Source organism: Pseudorasbora parva, chromosome 9 (genome assembly GCF_024679245.1).
Source record: "Pseudorasbora parva isolate DD20220531a chromosome 9, ASM2467924v1, whole genome shotgun sequence".
In the NCBI taxonomy this organism is placed as follows: Eukaryota; Metazoa; Chordata; class Actinopteri; order Cypriniformes; family Gobionidae; genus Pseudorasbora; species Pseudorasbora parva.
In genome coordinates this window covers 19,549,507-19,568,258 of record NC_090180.1, presented here as the reverse complement: position 1 = coordinate 19,568,258, position 18,752 = coordinate 19,549,507, and the positions used below count along the sequence as shown (strand labels likewise).

The window sequence follows — 18,752 nt, the reverse complement described above, 5'->3', positions numbered from 1 at the left end:
GCGCATGGGGGATGGAGATCACACTCAGCTTGCAGGGAGAGCTCAGCTGGCAGATACAGGCACTCATGTAAACAGAGCTATGGTGAGAAATGTAAGTATTTTAACTTCTCAAATTAATTTCTATGAAAGTTAAGCTTGCAAAGGCATGAACTGAAACGCGCCAGACTGAACTCGCATTGTGAATGTATGCCTCAGCTCTCATCACTCGTGCAGTTAGTGCTCAGTGCTGTGATACTCGCGCGGTGACTCACTCATTATATTGAACAGACACGTTCAGTTTTTAATTGTAGTGTCTTCTATAACTCAGTCACAGTAGTCAAGTTGGTTGCGTTGGGAATGGCCTCACAGGGCAGCGAAGCATTCTGGGAATTGTAGTCTTTCATCCCCATGGGACAAAAATACATTTTCTGTCTTTTCTCATTCTAGAAGACACCAAATTCAAAAATAATTTCACATTTCTACTGCATTGATGACCCAGTTTAAATACAGATTCATCTTCCCAGCGCTGAATTACCCCTTTAAGAACAGTACTCAAGTAAATGTACTTAGTTACTGTCCAGCTCTGGCTCAAACTCAACCCTTACAAGTCCAAAAGGTAACAAAATATGTTTTATTTTATTCTTCCGTAACTGTTACTCTAACATCAGGAGTTTTATATATTATCACGACAGGTAGAGGTCTATCCATGTTAAATATGGGTAGCTAACGACCCGAATATGTAAGAATGTTTGGCGAAACAGCCATGCATTTAAGGGTTAATAAATGCAAGGAAAACAACAGACCATGACCGTGACACATAGGTGCTACTTTCATTCTGGTTTTCAGCATGGATACAACGGTTATCAACAAGCTGTCCATCTAAAACCAGTTATGACTATTTTCGAATTTTAGCTAGGCCAAACTGGTCTAAAACTGTTAATGTTTGCCACAACTCCCATGACTATAGCATTCTTTTTTTTTCACTTTTGAGATGCAAAAGCTGGTGTACCACAGTGTTAGTACGAACAATTAATTTTCACAGTGTTTGTATTGTTTTGATATGAGAGGGGAGGCTAGTCCTGGTTTGGAGGGGGTTTATGAGTGTTTGTTTTCCATTGCATTTTTGTACCGCATCGCTAGCACACGGCTAATTGCTCCACAACCCGCTGCATAAATGTGATTTAATTTATGATAATTGCTCCAAATGTGCTTCATAAACCAATCATAAACTAATTACTTACTATAATTTACCTTAAACTTGATTTACCTCCCCCACAAACAGCTTTTCACTCAATGCTATAACATGCGCAGTATATGATGAATGTTTCTTCTTTTAGGTTTTGGCAGCAACTCCTCTCTCCAGGCCCCAATTCTGTTGTAGTGCTGGCCTGAACTCTTTCTGGTTACCCTCCGCATTACGCTAAACACGTTTAACCGACATGTTTAATCCCGAGCCGCTTATGACGTCTGACATATATTTGTCAAATAGGATTTGAGAAATGTTATTCTCTGATGTTGCCGTGGCCACAACCTGCTGGTTCCAAATGACATTTTCAAACGAAGAGAGGGGAGCTGTGCTGAGATGGGCACGTAAGCCTCTTGAACGCAAATGCCAACCCACTGGCAAGCCATTATTCAGATGCCGAACATCCCGCAGGATAAAAGCTGGCATTAATTTACTAAAAAAGCCCTTGTCATTATGTTCTGATGTCCAAGGAATGTGTCTCATTAACATAAAAATAGGATGTTTTCTAGATCCCGTGACCGGTATTGTGAAGGACAGTCGCTCATAAACAATTACACAAACAGTAAAGCTATCAGGAGATACATTTTTCCCAACAGAGCTGGGCGGCTGTCGGAATGAGATGGACATCTGATGTCTGACAGGTTTATGACAGTGTCATGAATATAACTCACAATTGCTCTGAATTACAGTGATTGCTGTGTCTTCCTGCTGATCACTGCTACAGATGTGAACGAGTATGTGGGATTGGGATTATAATCTTCTTTCACACAGAACTGTTGCTGGATTATGAGATCATCTGGATTGAGGGGTGAACGGTTAAATGCTAATTCTCTGATGCTCTGCGATACATTGATTGGAATGGACTGTTTTCCCATCTTGCCGCATTTGGTAAAATGGCAGATGTTATTGCAGAAAAATGCACTATTAAAAAGAAAGCCCACCCCAAAATAATGCCATCATTCAGTCCCCCTCATGTTGTTCCAAACCTCTATGCAGTTATTTATTCTATATATATATATATATATATATATATATATATATATATATATATATATATATATATATATATATATATATATATATATATATATATATATATATATATATATATATATATATATATATATATATATATATATATATATATATATTTATATTCCCGGCATTCTTTAAAAAGTGTGTTTGCAGAAGAAAGAAATACACACAGGTGTGTTACAGCATGAGGGTGAGTGAATGATGCAAGAATATCCCTATCCCTTTAAATTTACACACTTGCACAAACTAAAGAGATAACACTCAAAAAAGCCATTTAAATGTTATCAATAACCGTCAGAATCGACTTGTTTACTAAATTAAAGCCCTGTATTACAACACAAAGTGATAGATATCACTTTTTACAGTACAGTGATAGCTATACATTAAATAATGTCCATTAAGGTAGCAAAAAAAAAAAAGTTTTGATACAATAGGTTCACCCTGATAAATTAAAGATGAAATACTGTACATTACTGAACTTTGAAAAAGGTCTGTCATGGCCACAATTCAAAATTGTAATGAAATATTTACAGTACATAAATAAAATATCAGTGATAATGTATATTTATATTATGTATAGAAAAGAAAAAAATCTGGATATATAAGCACACCCCAGAAAAGGCTGGACTATTGAATGACAGAATGGCACAGTAATGTTGTTTGATTTATTAATTTAAAGCTCCTATATTTGGTGAACACAGATTTTAATGAGTTTACAGTAATAATGTTTAAAACAATAAGCAGATTTTATGCACCAGAGGACGCATAAATATTACATTTCCCTCTGAAGATGAGTAAATATCCAAAGAAATGGCCGATAATCTGTGCAGAATAGCTGCATGAATCATTTGTTTTTGAGAAACTTAGTTTATCCCCCCCCCTCTCTCACACACACACACACACACACACACACACACACACACACACACACACACACACACACACAGTCTAGCGCGTTATATTTCTGAGGACTCGCCATAGACATAATGGTTTTTATACTGTACAAATTATATAGTCTATATACACTATAGCCCCCTACACTACCACTACCCCTAAACCTACCCGTCACACAAACATTTCAGCATTTTTTACATTTTCAAAATAACTGTATAATTCATAAGCTTTTGTACCCATGGGGACCTCAATTAAGGTCCCCCACAGTGACACGAGTGCCCATGAGTATGTGTGCATTCAGGTTGAAGTCCCCACCAGGCTATAAAAATATGTACACACACACACACACACACACACACACACACACACACACACACACACACACACACACACATTCTCATGCAAAGAGAGTCGTGCGGCTCCGTTCAATGTCAATCGCTTTAAGGCACAATAGCGCCATCATGTGTTCATTCACTTCAAATTCATACTCCTCCATATGAGCAAATGAGGGGATCCTCAAATCATATAAGACATGAACATTAGAAGAGTCATTCAGTAAATAGCCTAAACAATGCATAATGAAACCAGAATTGATAAGGACTAAATTATAAAACATTACAGAATATAAAAATCATAAGCATAAAACCAAATTGTGTCAGAATTAAGGTTGGATGTATTATATCAAATGTAAGTGTGTGTGTGCGTGCGTGCGTGCGTGCGTGCGTGTGTGTGTGTGTGTGGTGTGTGTGTGTGTGTGTGTGTGTGTGTGTGTGTGTGTGTGTGTGTGTGTGTGTGTGTGTGTGTGTGTGTGTGTGTGCCCTTCTCGCTGTTCTCGGTCTGCTAGCCCTGGCAGGGCCTCTTATCTCCCACTGTTTCAGCATCTGCTCTGTACAGCCCAACACGAGCGCTAAACTTTGGCAGACAGACCACAGAGAGAGGGGCTCTTGCTCTGTGCTGAAATATGAAAATCACACAGATAAATTCATTTACCAATGACAGCTTTTGTCATACTGCAGAGAGTGTAATTTTGTGTTATAATGTTGACTGTCGCTATAGCGGATTATAGCATTTGTTATTCGGTGGCCCACTTTAGGTTGTACATTTTGTTCTGTTTTCAGTTTAGACGTTTCTATATTGCAGTTTAAGGCTGCATGGCTGGAGTCTGTATCAGTTTAACTCTGGCAGTGCAGAAAAAAATGGAATTTCAGTCTGTTCAAATGGACAATATTTCATCCAGATTGTACACAGTGAAAACACAAATGAACACATTGATTTTCTTTCTCTTTAAAAATTAATTTTCTAACTCAATAAATTGTGTTATCAGAACATTGCTCTGAATGTTTGAACATTCTGACAAAAAAAGTTTGAACATTCTGATAGAATGACATAAGTGATGACAAAAGTGACATACGCATGACATAGGGGATGTTAAGATGGCATAAGCTGAAATAAGATGACATAAACATGACATAAGTGAGGAGCACTATAATAATATCTGGAGTATCACTATAATATTACCATGCTATCTCACCAGTAGATAATTAGCTTGCGTAAGACGCCACAGAAATATGTGATTTACAATCTGCCATCTTTGCACTCAGGCCAATAAAATCTCTTATGAACAAATGTTCTTCTATTACATTAAGGTTCATTCAAAGTTGTCTGGTCTATGTTTTGAATACGTTAGCACAAACATGCTAACATGCTAGATAACATTCAAAAATAACTTTCCTATAATGTTTGCAAAACCCTAACATGGAATGTTCCCTTAAAGGCACAGTACGTAAGTTCCGCTGCTAGAGGCCGCTTATTTAAAACAAAGGTGTAGCTTGATGTTGCTGTGAATTAGCATGGAATCATGGGAGTTGTAGTCTTGACTCTTCACCTCCACAGCCGATGGAATGGAATCTGATGGACTAGGGCAGAAATCATGTTCATGGATGAGAAAATGTATTCAAGTTTTATTAACATCATGGTGGTATGAAGCAGGACGTGCCTGGAGCCCTTTGGAGCGAATGCTAATGAGAGACACCTGCGTGAAACACCACGGGTTGGGTAACGCAGTGCGGTTTTACATGGCTAAAACAATTATACTTAATGGTATTTTGTACAAGTTAATATGATTGTCTAAATGAAAACTTTGTAATATACTTTAATTAAAAAATCTCATTATTACACTGAGTACAGTGGTACAGTGCTGTCACTGGGGCGGTGCCCTTTTACAAAAGTAAAAAGGTACATCTTTGTACCTCTGTTCTGTGGGCCGGGCGCGTGGAGCTGTTGCCCTTGACAACAGTAGAGGTGAGAGAATGACGACGAGTCTCTGAGGACGCATCAGTGCAACTCTATCAATTGGACCCGAAATTCGACAATTAAGGCTAAACAGGACATTTCTGAATGCTTGGTAAATGTAATGTCACTTTGTTCTGTTTTTATGTACTGGCAGGGTAACGTTAGCATAGTCAGATACGAATGCTATATGTTTACTGATGTGTATGTTAGTTCATTGACATATTGTTACAGCTAATACCAATAAAAAGTTTTTTTTCTGTTAATGTCGGTTTGTCAGTAATGCGTAACGTTATCAACACTAAAAACATTTTTTGTTGGTTTAACTTAAAAAGTAAGTTACCTGATTGCCATAAAATGTTTAGTTTATTTAAATAAAAAATTGAGTTGGTACAATGAAGGAAATTGGTTTAATAAATAGAAACCCAAAATACTATTGAATCTGAACCACATAAAAAATGTGATAAATCATGAAAATAACACAATTTGGCATGTTTCACTGCATCACAAATAAAACACACAATTACACAATATACTTACAAAATCTTTTAATAATATTTGAATAAAGGTAGTCGATTCTCAAAAAATGTTCATTGTATTAACTCAAATTTTTTAATTTAAATGAACTCAACATTTTAAGGCAACCAGGTAAATATTTTTTTACAGTGTAATAACTGTTACAACACAATTCTTTTTTTTCTTTTTTTTTTTACAGTAACAAACATTGTTATAAACCATCTACTCTACATAATTAAGCTTAGTGTAGTGTTACCATGTCCACGTTAACTTTAAAACCAGCATACACAGTTTGTAATAACACAATAACCATAACGCATTGTTCATTAAAAAACGTGGGATTATGAATTATATTGAGAAAGTCATGCCCTAATTTAATTTACCCACTTCAGCCGCATTCATCGTGAAGCGTGCAAGCGTTTCAAACTACACTCACTACTTCTGGAGGGGCAGCAGGAACACGAAGTGCTGTTACAGATCCGAATCCTTTATTCAAGAGCAGCTTCTGAGCAAAATCTGCTTTATTAGTTACTGACCTTCGGTTATAAAGCAGTCTGGTGAGAAATGCTTCGCGGTTTGCGCAAACATAAAAGCAATGATGAAAACAAAACTCAGCCACTGTGTCTTAAGCGGTTCGGATTTAGGAACATGAGAATGACTGCTGTGTTCAATATCACACTCAAGAACAGAACACCACAACACTTAGACGCCATTCTGCTCCAGCGTAATAGTGGACTGTGCTGATGACAGCTTGCTCAGCGCGCGGTCTGAGGCTGCTTGTCAATCAACAGTTGTAGGAGGGGTGTCTGACCGTGTGAACGGCTCGATTTGAGACAGAGGAAAATATATAATGGGATTTTTTTTTTTTAAACACCGGATGGTATCATTATAGGATGGTTGTGTACAGGCACTGCCAACACACATTTCTATACAATCAGCTTGTAAAAGTGCATGTACCATTATATGACCCCTTTAAAATATATTGTATTGTGGAGAAAGCTCTCTCTGCTTATGTTAGCAATTTGACAGAATAATGTTGTCTGAGGCATGGTGAAAACTTTACAAGCGGCGAATTAAGAAAACAAGCTAAGACTAATTGTGTTGCACTGTATAACAATTATTTATTTTCTGTTGATAAATGTATATTCAGAAAGTTGCTCATCTGTCTAATAAAATACATACTGTATTAAAGCATCTTTGGTGTTGCCATGGTTTCTATGAAAATCAAGGGTAGTGCAGATATGAGATCATTAACAGGCGTCGCAAAGACACAGTCCGTGTCCTGGTTAAAATAGCTGATTTCTTTTAATTTAAACACTGTTGGAAACGTTTGGGATAATGTAAGTACATGGGTCAACAAAATATATAACAATGTTCTAGTGGTTTTTGAATAGTAGTTTTATCTAAAAATCTTACATATTGTGCCTTTAATGTTCATATACCCAAGAAAATAAATATTTAAAAACATTTCCGAAATAATGTTTTCTAAATAACTTAATGGGAATTTTTACCAAATGGGTAACGCTTTATTTACTTACACAGTACTTTCTGGGCTGTAAACTATAGCAAATTTACAGCTTCACTTTTGGTAATTATAGTGTAACAATAAAATACTTTTGTGTAGATATAAGGGAACAGTATGTAATATTTGCTGAATAAAGGGGCAATTATCAGGAAAATTAACAAATAATTTATGCGAAGTATTTTTTTATTATTAAGGGGTAATTATTCATATAGTTACAGGGTATGTATGTATCTACAGGCTGTTAATTAAAGTAGTGCTTGTTCCCCTCTTGTTTCATGTAGTTACAGGGTAAATGCAATAAAAGACAACTACACAATCTGATAACAATATAAACGAAAAAATAAACGCATCAAACAGCACAATGACAGAAATCCATACGATCCCAACGTATGCATGAATGTTTTCTGAAGTGAAACGATAAGTGTTTGTAAGAAAAATACCAATATTTTTACATTTTTAAACTGTAACTATCGGTGACCAACAGTCATCTGTGTGTGCAACTCTGGTCACGCGGATGTTGGATGCTGTCTATTTTTTTATATAGTTTTTTTTTTTTATTGTATTATTATTATTAATGTTTACAACAGTATGCAAACAATAACATAATATCATAATAGAAATAAGAAACAAGACAGAGATGCCAGTTCTCGCAGAGATTAAATTTGTGCAAGAACGTCATAAAAGCATAAAGCTTTTTTTTCCTCATACATTGTGCTGTTAACAGTTGGTAGGATGCAAAGATCTGTAAATTATAAGAACATTTCTGGGTGTACTTTTTCTTGTAATTAATAATAATACAAAATATCAAAAGACATGGGATTCCTCTTAAGAGTGGAGATAACAAAAAAGAAGAAGACGAACAAGAGGAGGAGAAGCCAAACAAGAAAAACAACAAAAAGCACAAAATGCGCCTCTTTCTGTCAGTACATTTATTTAAAAATAAATAAAAAGTGTCATAAATCTGTTTTGAATTAAGTTGTTTTTCAAATAAATGTTTCCACGTGATATCAGATTTTGCGTGTGTTGTTTATTGTAGCCTGTAACTACATGAAACAAGAGGGGAACAAGCACCACTTACTCTGCACATATAATTACCCCTTAATAAAAAAAAATACTTACAGTATAAATCAGTTGTTAATTTTCCTGATAGTTACCCCTTTATTCCCCAAATATTACACATTGTTCCCTTATATTTACACATACATACTTTATACTTACACTATAACGACCAAAAGTTATGCTGTAAATTCACTTTACTTATGCAGCACTTTCCGGGCTGTAATCTAAAATGTTACCGCCAAATGTTCTTAGAACATTTTTGTTAGCTGAGACGAGCAATAAATGACTCTGGAGATGCAGGAAAATGACATCATGATTATCCTGATGGGCTTATGGTACCACAAACGTGCACAGCCCAAACTCCCCACTAGCACGAGACAGATTTAAAAATATAAATCTATTTTTGGCTTTTAAAAAATTGAGGCAAGATGGTGTTGTTAAAACACCCTGCAAGAGCCTCGACCGTTTGGGCTCAGCCAATGGCACGAATTTATAGTGGAACTATCTGTTGTATTTCATCTGATTATTTTTCAATTTCATATAGTCATGCTGCTGACACAGACATTACACACTTCACCAATATACAAGGTAAGTCTGTCTTACCACTGTCTCACCTGTATCCTGTAAATTGAAGGGTGGTGTCTATCCTCCATTCTCTGAGTCCTGGGCGTGCTCCACCCTGGGCGGCTCCACCAGCTTTTCATAGGACAACACCATCATGATCTGACCAGAATAAGTCACCATTAGTCTCAGCGTTAAAGGTCATGCAAAATGTGAACCGAAACAAAAGGTACAAAATGTGTCCCTCATTATTATAAATACATTGAAGATCTGACACCGAATTTTTATTGTTATAATGTGTTATAATGAACATATTTAAATTAATTTCCTTAATATGTGACAGAAAACATGGATTTTATGATTTATTTTCTTTTATCTGAATAAGTGTGTTAACCCATAACACACACACACACACACACACACACACACACACACACACACACACACACACACACATGTTGGTCTATGTGGTTTACAGGGACTCTCCATAGGCGTAATGGTTTTTATACTGTACAAACCGTATTTTCTATCCCCTTACACTGCCCCTGCCCCTAAACCTACCCATCACAGGAAACATTCTGCATTTTTACTTTCTCAAAAAAACATCATTTAGTATGTTTTTAAGGCCATTTGAATTATGAGGACATTTGATATGTCCTCATAAACCACATTTATAGTGTAATACCAGTGTAATACCCATGTAGTTATACAAATTTGTGTCCTCATAAACCACATAAACAGGCTCACACACACACACACACACACACACACACACACACACACACACACACACACACACACACACACACACACACACATATATATATATATATATGCAGTATATGCACTATTAAAAATCTACAAGCCAAGTTAGTTTCCTTTTTCCTTTTTTAATCACTTTTTTTATATTTTGCTATCTGTGTCAAAAGGGGACAATCCTAAATTGTCCACCCTGTTGCCAGTATTTTTTTTAATGTTTTTTTTTTTTTATTACAGTAGGCCTAAATAATTACTAATTCAAAATTCATGGAAGTTTCAGCATTAAATTAAATTAATTTAAATTAATATTATTTATTACTTTACTTTATTTAATACAAAATTTCTTGACGTGTTAGCACATGAATAAATAACTGTCAATCTTTTACTTTTCTGACGATACATACAAACATATTATAATGTATGTGACTTGAGATTCCACAATACAGTTTTTCAACACTTGAAGGCATTCTCTGTCTGATGAAATGTTTCCAATCTAACATTTACACTTATTTCCAAATCAACTTTTTGAAAGGAAAAGGCCAAAATGAACCTACAGTCTCCATTTAATAGATATTTTTTCAGTTGACTGGAACCATAAACGACACTGTTTGCACAAAGCAATAAATGTAAACTTAATTGAGCTGGTAAATGATGTGTGTTATGACACACTGAGAGAAATCTCTGATAATGTTACAGAATCAGCCATAATGAGTCTGTGTACGCACCATGATGAGGGTCAGTAGAAGCATCATCATACCCAGCATCACATATAGATTTCCTATTAGACCCCCTGCCCACAGGGGACCGAGAATGGTGGCAAGACCCCCGACTGAACGACGCACACCCTGACTAAAACCTGCAGACACACACACACAACAAGCAGTCATCAGATTCGTGTGTAGTTTAGAATATATAAACAGTGACAAAATGTGACACCTATACAAACATACAGTAAGTGTTACATGCTGATCTCATCTATGTATCTCTTATGTCTCTTATTGGATTCACAATGGACTTCTTTTTGTTTCTCACCTTGTGTTTTCTCAGCTGTAACCTTAGAAAAAAGGGACACCTGAGACACGGCAACGAAAGGAAGTCCCAGTAACTGCAGGAACACTCCGATGATAAACTCAATCAACTCGAACGCAAAACCACCTGAGCAAAAGAGATATCTATTGAGAATAAGAGCGAGAATACCAAAGACAGAAACAGACAGACAGACTATACAGATATAGGATGGATGGATGGATGAATGGGTGGATGGATGGATGGATGGATGGATGGATGGATGGAAGGATGGATGGATGGATGGATGGATGGATGGATGGATGGATGGATGGATGGATGGATGGATGGATGGATAAGTGGGTGGGTGGGTGGGTGGGTGTTTATGTGGGTGGATGGATGGGTGGGTGGATGGATGGATGGATGGATGGATGGATGGATGGATGGATGGATGGATGGATGGATGGATAGATAGATAGATAGATAGATAGATAGATAGATAGATAGATAGATAGATAGATAGATAGATAGATAGATAGATAGATAGATAGATAGATAGATAGATAGATAGATAGATAGATAGATCGATCGATCGATCGATCGATCGATCGATCGATCGATCGATGGATGGATGGATGGATGGATGGATGGATGGATGGATGGATGGATGGATAGATAGATAGATAGATAGATAGATAGATAGATAGATAGATAGATAGATAGATAGATAGATAGATAGATAGATAGATAGATAGATAGATAGATAGATAGATAGATCGGTGGGTGGGTGGGTGGGTGGGTCGGTGGGGTAGATAGATAGATAGATAGATAGATAGATAGATAGATAGATAGATAGATAGATAGATAGATAGATAGATAGATAGATAGATAGATAGATAGATAGATAGATAGATAGATAGATAGATAGATAGATAGATAGATAGATAGATAGATAGATAGATACTAATAGTGCATATCATCGAGCTGGCACCAAACTGGGCAGGCATATTGTGTCTGTCCATGCCCAGGTGTATGGCAGTTTCTCTGGATGTCTGCCAGGCACACACACATACACACACCCTGTGGATTGGCCAGGAAGATGAGACACCAGACACAAGCCCCGCTGCAGATGAGCAACCCCACCGCCAGCACCACCCGGTCCTCCAGCACACGGCTCAGCCAGCGCACCAGGAAGAAACCTGCAATTACCTCCACCCCACACAGGCTGTACATCACACTGTTCCCCAGCTCACCGAAGCCAAAGTACTTCTGCGTCAGAGGGGTCACCATGGTCTGGAGATGAGAGCAGGAAGCGGGTGCACAGACATAAACCACTCGCAAAACCCTAGCAACCACATAGCAACACAATTACAAAACAACTCATAATTAATACCAAGTCTTACATGAGGAAGCAACACTCACATTTTCTTCGGTCAATGTCAAGTAAATGTAAGATTATAATGTATCCAGTACATTCTTTTCATGGGGGAAAAAATTTATTTGATATGAAAGAAGAAACCTAGACATGATATATCTGAGAGGGGGAAAAGCTAATGAAAAAGAACATCCAGAACTTTATTATCAGTTTGTCGTGTATCTAGGTCAGGCAACCGGGAAGGTAAATGTGTGTCAATTTCAAATACCTGATTATATTAAATCAAAGTTGAGATTAGATTACACTAAATTAGATTTAAAGGGTCCTACTGCTGTGAGCCTAATCAATCATAATTTGTGAGACATTATTTAGTAGCTCAGATAAATTTAGGACAGTGTGGGGGGTCTGGTGACTGGCTTTCAGATTAAAGCACTTTGTCCATTTAAAGCACATTTTGAATGCAACTTCCAAAATAACATCATTATAATATTTTGAGTGTTTTTGTGATATTATAAGCTTAAAATTTCTGCTTTTAAAAATATCAAAATGCTGACCCTATTCACTTACACAGTGAAGAACCTCATTTTTTTTAACAAAATGAGGGATGACTCAAATATTTATTTGTGGTAATAAACATTTTACTACGATTACTGTTGACTGAGCTTGGCGTATTGAACCTGGAATAAGGCTTTGATTTTTTTAAATAGGCTAATTTAATTCAGTTTTTTTTTGCAGTAAAAACAAATTATCTGAGGGGTTTTTTTGGGGGGGGGGGGGGGGCATGATTACTGCTTTGTCTCACACATTATAAGTCTTTATGTCTTTATATGAAAAGAGCTTCCTTTGAATATAATTTTTGGGGGTTATCAGGTTTTAACATGAACTCTATAGCATGTTTTAACATGTTGCTAGTACATTTTATCATGTTGCAATTTTAGAACATTAAGCAAGTTTAAAAAATATATATATGCTTCCTCATTGGCCCCACGTTATATTAGGTTTCCTTAAGTACTATGTAATTACATCAAAAATAACTACAATGTACTTATTGTGTTCAAATTGTATTGCAAAGCACTTTTACTGATATTGAGGTGGGATACGGGTAGAGTTAGGGACAGGTGTGGTGGTATGGGCAAGTTTAAGAGTAGGGTTAGGTTTAAAGGAACTGTGTAATTACAAAAGTAACTACAGAAATTAATTACAGATGTAATTACATGCAGGTATTTTTTTATGTAAGTACAATGTAAAAACATTTATGTACACAATAAGTGCATTGTATCAAATTATTAATTAAAATGTTTGTACATAGTAGTTAAGACCACCTACTATATTGTGGGCCCATATCATTTACGAACTAGTTTTACCGCAAGGCTGTAACCATATTTTGCTACACTGCTAATAAATGTTGTTAACACAGTGATAACATTGTGCTAATATTGCTAGCACATTTCTAGCATATTTTAGCATGTGGCTAGCATGTTTTAACATTTAGCAAGAATACTGTTTAGCTTGATGTTACACTCTAAAAAATGCTGGGTTAAAAACAACCCAAGTTGGGTTGAAAATGCACCGACCCAACAATTGGTTTGTTTTAACCCAATGGTTGAGTTGTTCTTACCCAGCAATTGGGTTGTCTTAAGCAACATTTAACCCAACCACTGGGTTAAAACAACTCAACCACTGGGTTAAAACAACTCAACCATTGGGTTAAAACAACTCAATTGTTGGGTCGGTGCATTTTCAACCCAACTTGGGTTGTTTTTAACCCAGCATTTTTTAGAGTGTAGCATGCTGATAGCATGTTTAATGTTGCTTGCTGGTTTCCCCAGGTTTTACAGATAAGGCTTAAAACTAGTCCCTGACTAAAATGCACGTTTGAGCTGTTTTACCTCAAAGCAGCTTGCAGTGACATATCCTTTCAGGTTATGACTGTAACCCTAGTTCCCTGAGAAGGGAATGGAATGCTGCATCAATGACTCGTTGGGAAGCATGTATGTCAACTAGTCCACTGGCGAGACAGAACATGGCAGACGGGTGGGGTCATGACCAGGAAACCATAAAGGCACATCCGGAACAACTATAGCATTATAGCTTCAATTTAGCCAAAGCTAGTCGTTTACAGGGATTAAAGAAACAGCCTATGGCAAGATGATGCAGTGTCTCGTTCCCTTCTCCCTTTTGAGGGAACTGCGTCAATGACGAATTCGAAAACAAGATACCCAAACGGCGTACTTGCATGTGCCTGTCTATGTGAAATTGTGGCACAATCAAGACATAAGTACCTGTGAACCCAGAGAAGCATCCAGGTCCACACGAGGGGACCAGCCTGCCACATCACAAACGTCTTGAAGGGATACATCAAAAGTAAGGCCTTGGAGGTTGCCATACTCCTCGTAGAATGAGCTCTGACAGCCAATGGTGACTGCTCATTAGTGACCTCAAATGCAAGGGAAATAGCCTCAACTATCCACTTGCTAATAGTCTGTTTCATTGCTGGAAAGCCCTTGTTGGGTGTTTCAAAACAAACAGCTGATCTGATTTACTCCACAGGGCAGCTCTGTAGACATATGTATCCAGTGCTCTAACTGGATAAATGAGATTCAGCTTTCCTGGCCCAATGTCATGAAAGGAAGATGACAGAAAGCTTGCCACACAATAGGCCTCTGTACATTGGTCGGTACCTTAGGGACATAGCCTGGTTTAGGGTACTGAAATGCTTTGACCATCCCAGGTGCAAACTCAAGACACAAGTTTTCTCTACTTCAATGCATAAAGTTTTTCTCTTGGCTGGAGCTCTGGAGTGAAGTATGGTCTCCACATCCTTAGTTGAGAGACTCGAATCTATGAGCTGGCCCCCTCAGAGGCCACACCCACAGGTTCCATATTTCTGGACTGGGATAAAAGATCATGCCCCCTGCCTGAGATAGAAGGGTTCTACAGGGGAGAGCCAGCGAGGAGGGACACTCTAGGTCAGAGAATGCCAACCTGACTTGGCCAGTAAGGCGCTACCAGCAGTAGACTTATCGCTTCCCGGCGGACCTTCTCCAGAACCCCTGGGAGCAGGGCAACAAGGGGAAATGCGTATAGACGTAGCATTGGCTATGTCTGAACCATAGCATCCAGTCCAAGAAGAGCTGGACGCGTGAGGGAGAACCAAAGTGGACAGTGCGTTGTATTCTGAGACGCAAACAGATCCACCACCACTTGGACGTAAACCTCCCACATATGCATCACCTCCTCGAGGTGAAGTCTCCATTCCCCTGGCCTCAGTCTCTGCTTTGACAGTGCGTCTGCTCCTATATTCTATATTCTGGCTCCCAATGATGTACACTGCCCTCAGAGAGAGAGAGTACCTTGCCCTGGAACCATAAGAGGATCTAGTGCACTAGTTTGCAAAGCGGCACAAGCGCAGACTCCCTTGATGATTTATGTTAGAGACCACAGATGTGTTGTCTGTGCAGACCTGCACATTATGGCCCCTCGGGTCTGGGAGAAAATGCTTTAATGCCATGAATACTGCTAGCACATCCAGGCAATTAATGTGTCAAGAAAGATGATGGCTCCTCCACAGACCCTAAGCTGCACAGCCTTCCATTACTGCCTGTGAAAGAAGCATCTGTCATGAGAGTGACTCGATGACACTGAGCTCCTAACACATGACCCTGGTACAGGAACCAGTGCTTCCTTCATATAACCAAGGCACAGAGACACCACTGCAAAGGTCTCTTGTACAGCAGGCCAAAAGTTAGCATGTCAGAAGCTGCAGCCATCACACCTAAAAAACTGTTTCACAGTAAGTGACTGGACTAGCTTGATATTTTTTTACAAATGTGAGTATGGTAGCTACACAAGTGGGTGATATGATGGCTCACATCGTGACTGAACCCCACACCATGCCCGAAAAAGTGGTTCTCTGTGGTGGAGAAAACACAATCTTCTTTACATTCATTGATGCCAAACCATCATCTTCTCTAACTGTGTTAGGATAAGCCAGTTGTCGATGAAATTTAGAATCTGAATACCATGGAGCCTGAGCAGTGCCAGCGCTGCATCTATGCATTTTGTGAATTTGCGGGGTGACAGAGTTAGGTAGAATGGAAGGACCTGATACTGGTATGCTTCGCCCCCAAAAAGGCAAACCTCTGGGACTTCCTGTGATGCAGAAGGATGGAGACATGGAAGTATGCATCCTTAAGATCTATCGTGACAAACCAGTCCTCAATTCTGATTGGAGTCACGATCTGATTTAGAGTTAGCATCTTGAATTTGAGTTTCTTGACTGCACGATTCAGATGACGAAGATCGCAACTATCCATCCTTCCCTAGAACAAAGCAATAATGTCATCCAAATCCCTGTCGGGTGGAGGGACCCATTCTATAGCCTCCTTTGCTAAGAGAGTTTTTAATTATTGTTCCATCACCAGAGCCTGCTCGACATGCACTAATGTTAGCAGCACGATGTTGTATTGAGATAGAGGTTCACCAAACTGGATTCTTTAACTCTTCTCTACAAGATGCATTACCCATTGAGATACATTCTTGAGAAGTTTCTATTTTGCTAGAAAATCTACTAAGGGAACCAGCCTCTTGAGGCTGACCTCTGGTGTACTGGTAGCCACTACCTTCAGGGCCTGAAACCTATGTTCTCTCTCGCCATTGGACTACTTGACATACGTGCTTCAGACTCAATCACGCAGAGGCATTCCCAACGCTTCATTGACACCGTTTGAGTTCCCTCAAAAGGGAACTTAAAATATGTCAGTGCCATTGTTTTGCCTCAAGATGCACACATTATGTATTTTTTAAAGTCATGTTAAAAAAAGCTACTTAAATGTCCTAATTAAGTTAAGGCATAATCCTGGATTAATCTAAGCCATGTCGGTGAAAGCATTTTACATGTTGATAGCACATTCCCAACACACCTTTGCACATTGCTAGCATGTTTTGACACCTTGCAAGTTTGGTTTAGCATGCTTCTACAATCTTTTAACATTTAGCTAGAACACTGTTAGTGTGTTTTGGCATGATGCTAGCATGTTTTAGCTGGTTTTTACATTTTGTTTACAAGTTTAGTTCTAGTTCTAGCATATTCCCAACACTGTGCTAGCATGCTTTGACACCTTGCAAGTGTGTTTTAGCATGCTCCTAATGTTTTAATATATTTCTAACACTGCTAACATGTTTTAAAATGCTGTTCGTATGTTTTAGCCTGCTAACACATCCTAGGTAGACTTTTTTAATAGATCCATATCCTGAAGGCTCTGATCTGAGTTTAGTGGTCATTTTGAAAGATCTATGCTGCATTCATTTTAGAAATTTTGGTCTGAAAAGAAAACGAAGCTGTTTAAATAGTAGATAAACCAACACAATTACTGAAGGCTGTAATACACTGCATGATTTTTGCATAGATATTTGCTCTGATTTACAGTCTGGATGAGTTAGTTCTTGAAAGTTAGAGCCATGCAGTTTTCAGATTTTAGTTGGCATATTTTAAGGAAAATCATATAATCATGAAAATCATTAGGAGTATAATAGGCACAGATCCCAATGTTTTATCTTCACATTCTGTCCTCCATTTTGAAAACACATATTGATTTCATTTGTCCACTGTCGAAGTGCATATGTTTCATGAGTTTGAACAGTCAGCAAGTATCAAATCGGTTTACATTTTAAATGTCATGTAATGTACTCTATGTTATTAGGTTGTTTAAAGAGATTTATCCCATTTGGTCTTCAGGCAGCAAGTGAACCAGGACTGCCACTGGTGCCACCCTGAAAATGACGACTTTTACCTCGAGTGCTGTCTGATTGAAGAGAGTGATGAACTGGGCAGTAAGGAGAACCACCACCTCCTCCCTCAGAAACTCTACAGAGAGAGAGAGAGAGAGAGAGAGAGAGAGAGAGAGAGAGAGAGAGAGAGAGAGAGAGAGAGAGAGAGAGAGAGAGAGAGAGAGAGAGAGAGAGAGATTTAGGCTGCCAAGACAGGATTGAATATAATGGAGATATCTACCACACACACACACACTGCAATCAGAGAGCAGAGCAAAAACAGAATGAAGTGATCAATAAGGTGTTTTCAGACCGCTACTCTCAGATTAGCACCTCAGATGCAGCAAAGAAGGAATCAATGCCACACCAATTTAAACTGCACTGCTAAAAAAAAATCACTTTAATCTGGCATTAAACTCTGGGCTTCACCTCGACTCGCACTGAAGTTTTCAAAAGGGTCAGCGGTATCTGGAGGCGGGGAATCAGGAGGAGAAGGTGGGAATTCGGATGAGAGCTGGGTCTCGGTCTGTTCTGAATTGACCGGGCTATTTGAGTCTACTGCTGCAACCTGTCTTCATCTTCCAGACTCATGAGGGGCTCATCTTCTTCTCCTCTGACCTCTCTGAGGGGTGTGTGATGTTCAGGGAATGAGTCCAGTGGTGGGATGTCCCAGTAAAGGACCATCACTGCAAACTGCATAAGCAGCCACATCCCGCACATGAAGAGCTGGGTCAAAAAAG

The 18,752-nt window shown here is 38.3% G+C and overlaps 1 protein-coding gene across 1 annotated transcript in view; it reads right to left on the bottom strand.

Moving 5' to 3' along the window:
- Positions 1 to 3,976: 3,976 nt before the first annotated feature.
- Positions 3,977 to 18,752, bottom strand: part of mfsd8l2 (major facilitator superfamily domain containing 8-like 2) — a 17,833-nt gene continuing 3,057 nt past the window's right edge. The window contains 8 exon segments of the mRNA XM_067453173.1: positions 3,977 to 4,108; positions 9,158 to 9,266; positions 10,589 to 10,719; positions 10,896 to 11,018; positions 11,948 to 12,161; positions 18,036 to 18,109; positions 18,442 to 18,582; positions 18,585 to 18,738. Of these exon segments, the coding sequence (XP_067309274.1) occupies positions 9,186 to 9,266; positions 10,589 to 10,719; positions 10,896 to 11,018; positions 11,948 to 12,161; positions 18,036 to 18,109; positions 18,442 to 18,582; positions 18,585 to 18,738 (918 nt within the window). The 3' untranslated portion in view covers positions 3,977 to 4,108; positions 9,158 to 9,185.